The following is a 2,086-nucleotide window of genomic DNA, read 5'->3' as shown; positions in this document are numbered from 1 at the left end:
AAGCGTATGTTGACCGAAGCATTCCAGTTTGAGATTGTCCAAGACTAGTGGAAGGGACCATCCATCCATGACAGCATGATGATGCGTCCAAATCACACGAAGGCGGTTATCTACAAAGAGGTAAGATCGGAAAACCAAGCACGGCAAACGTACCAGACACATGCACGCCCGTGAATCGATGGAACGATTTGGACGGAAATGGAAACCCGCGGCGTCGATCGGTGGCAAGAAACGTTTCCGTGCAATTTTCCAAGTCACTGGCCGGCCATGGTTGTTCATCTAGCATCGTCCACTCGCTCCAATCGGCCTTTGCAACCGCTTGGAACATGCCGTACGAAGTTGACACAAACGTCGTTCGTAGGAAGGGAATGTTACTCGACACGTTGTGCCAACACTGCTTGACATAACTCAACTCGTCGGTCCCGCGAAAGTCCAGCACGATCTGAAGCACGTACTCGGCGGGGTCGGCCATGAGCGCGACCAGTAGCCCAGACTGAAGCGGTGTGACGGGGTAGATGTCTTCGACATCGAGAGGGCGCAGACGCAACGCCGTCAACATCTCCGTTTCGACGGCGTCGATGGTCTCGTTCGACTGGAGCAATGGCAAGTCGGACAGTGTGCGACCACCGACGGTAGTCGAGTCGAGACAGTGCGTGACCACGGCGTCCATCCATCGACACCACAACGTCCCACACTTTCGAATGTCTTCTTCCGGCATCAGCCAAGCAGGAACATTCAAGTCCAGGACAAGTGTGTTGTCCGCATGCGACACCACGACGCTACCAGGGCTAAAGCCCTGTTCGCTCTGGTCCTTTTGTGGAATGTCGAGTCCATGGACCGGTCGGAACATGCTGTCGGCCGCGTCCATCTCTTGGAATCGACCAGTATAATTGAACGACAGATTGTGCCTTCGATGCCGTTGAATTTCTTGGGTGCGGTCTGTCGTTGGAGCGAGGTACTTGATGGCGCCGTAGGACAACCCGTGGTGCGGCACTGCACGAAGCGTCTCCTTGACATGCCGTACCAAGTCAGCAATGTTGTCCAAACCCGACAGCACGACAGGGAATTCGTTAGTGAACCACCCCACCGTGTTGGACACATCCAAGGTGGCATCCCACGATTCGCGACCATGTCCTTCCAGCATCACGCAAAGGTCAACACGTTTCGATGCGTTGCCAACCCTATGCAACTCGGACCAAGCGCCGGTGAGGGCTGCAAGGGCAAGTTCTTGGATGTTCGTCCCGTACGTTTCGTTGGCTTTGTTCAAGTTCATCGCCACGGCAGCGGCCAGGTGGATGCGATGATGGGTGGTATCGAAATCGCTGACGACAAGATGAGGAGGATGGACGAGTGGATGCAAAACGTACGTGGAGTTGGCGGGAGGAACGAGGTCATCACCTAAATACCGCGACCATAAACTTGGATCCCATTCGGCTGCTTGGTTGTGTAGTCGAGTGGACCATTCCTGGAACGAAGTCGTCTTTGGGCCCAACGCTTTCTTCGTCAGTAGCAACTGCAGATCGCCAAGCAGAATGCGCCACGACACCAAGTCCGTAATCGTGTGATGGAGTGTCCAGTGAATATACTGCGATCGGTCTGGGGTTTCCAGCAACGCCACACGAAACAAGGGGCCGTCTGTCAAGTGCAGCGTCTGCTCTCTGGCTAGAATCGCTGATTCCAGGTCGATCACGCCATCGATCGCTACGAACTCGACCATAGGAACACCTGCGTCGCATTCCTTCAAGATATATTGGGTCCATTTCGAATTTGTGCATTGAAATCTTGCCCGGAGCATGTCGTGATGCGAAGTCAGCTGCTCCACAGCCTGCCGAAGGGCACCGATCTCGATCCGTTGGCAACATTCTCGAGTTATGGATAAGTTCCAAAAGTGGATGTTTTCCCACTGGTGATTGAAAGACAGGACTTGGATGGGGGTAAGAGGCACAAGACCACAAGACTCGACAACTGCACGAACGCCCATGTCACTCACGGCCTGCGCGACGCGATTCATACATGCCAGGATGGGATTCTTCATCACGTCGGAGGCTCGCAGCATCAGCCCAGCCTGTTTGGAAGCACTGACCAC

General features: G+C 54.4%; 1 protein-coding gene across 1 annotated transcript in view; it reads right to left on the bottom strand.

The window, feature by feature from the left end:
- Positions 1 to 106: 106 nt before the first annotated feature.
- The window catches only part of H310_10173 (hypothetical protein), a gene marked incomplete at both ends in the record, with an annotated part of 13,085 nt that continues 11,105 nt past the window's right edge, over positions 107 to 2,086 (bottom strand). The window contains 2 exons of the mRNA XM_008876454.1: positions 107 to 1,322; positions 1,368 to 1,965. Of these exons, the coding sequence (XP_008874676.1) occupies positions 107 to 1,322; positions 1,368 to 1,965 (1,814 nt within the window). The remainder of the gene's footprint in view (positions 1,323 to 1,367; positions 1,966 to 2,086) is intronic.

The sequence above is a fragment of the Aphanomyces invadans genome, assembly GCF_000520115.1.
Source record: "Aphanomyces invadans strain NJM9701 unplaced genomic scaffold supercont1.24, whole genome shotgun sequence".
In the NCBI taxonomy this organism is placed as follows: domain Eukaryota; phylum Oomycota; class Saprolegniomycetes; order Saprolegniales; family Verrucalvaceae; genus Aphanomyces; species Aphanomyces invadans.
Note: the sequence above shows the minus strand (reverse complement) of the source record. Positions and strands in the feature narration are given on the sequence as shown.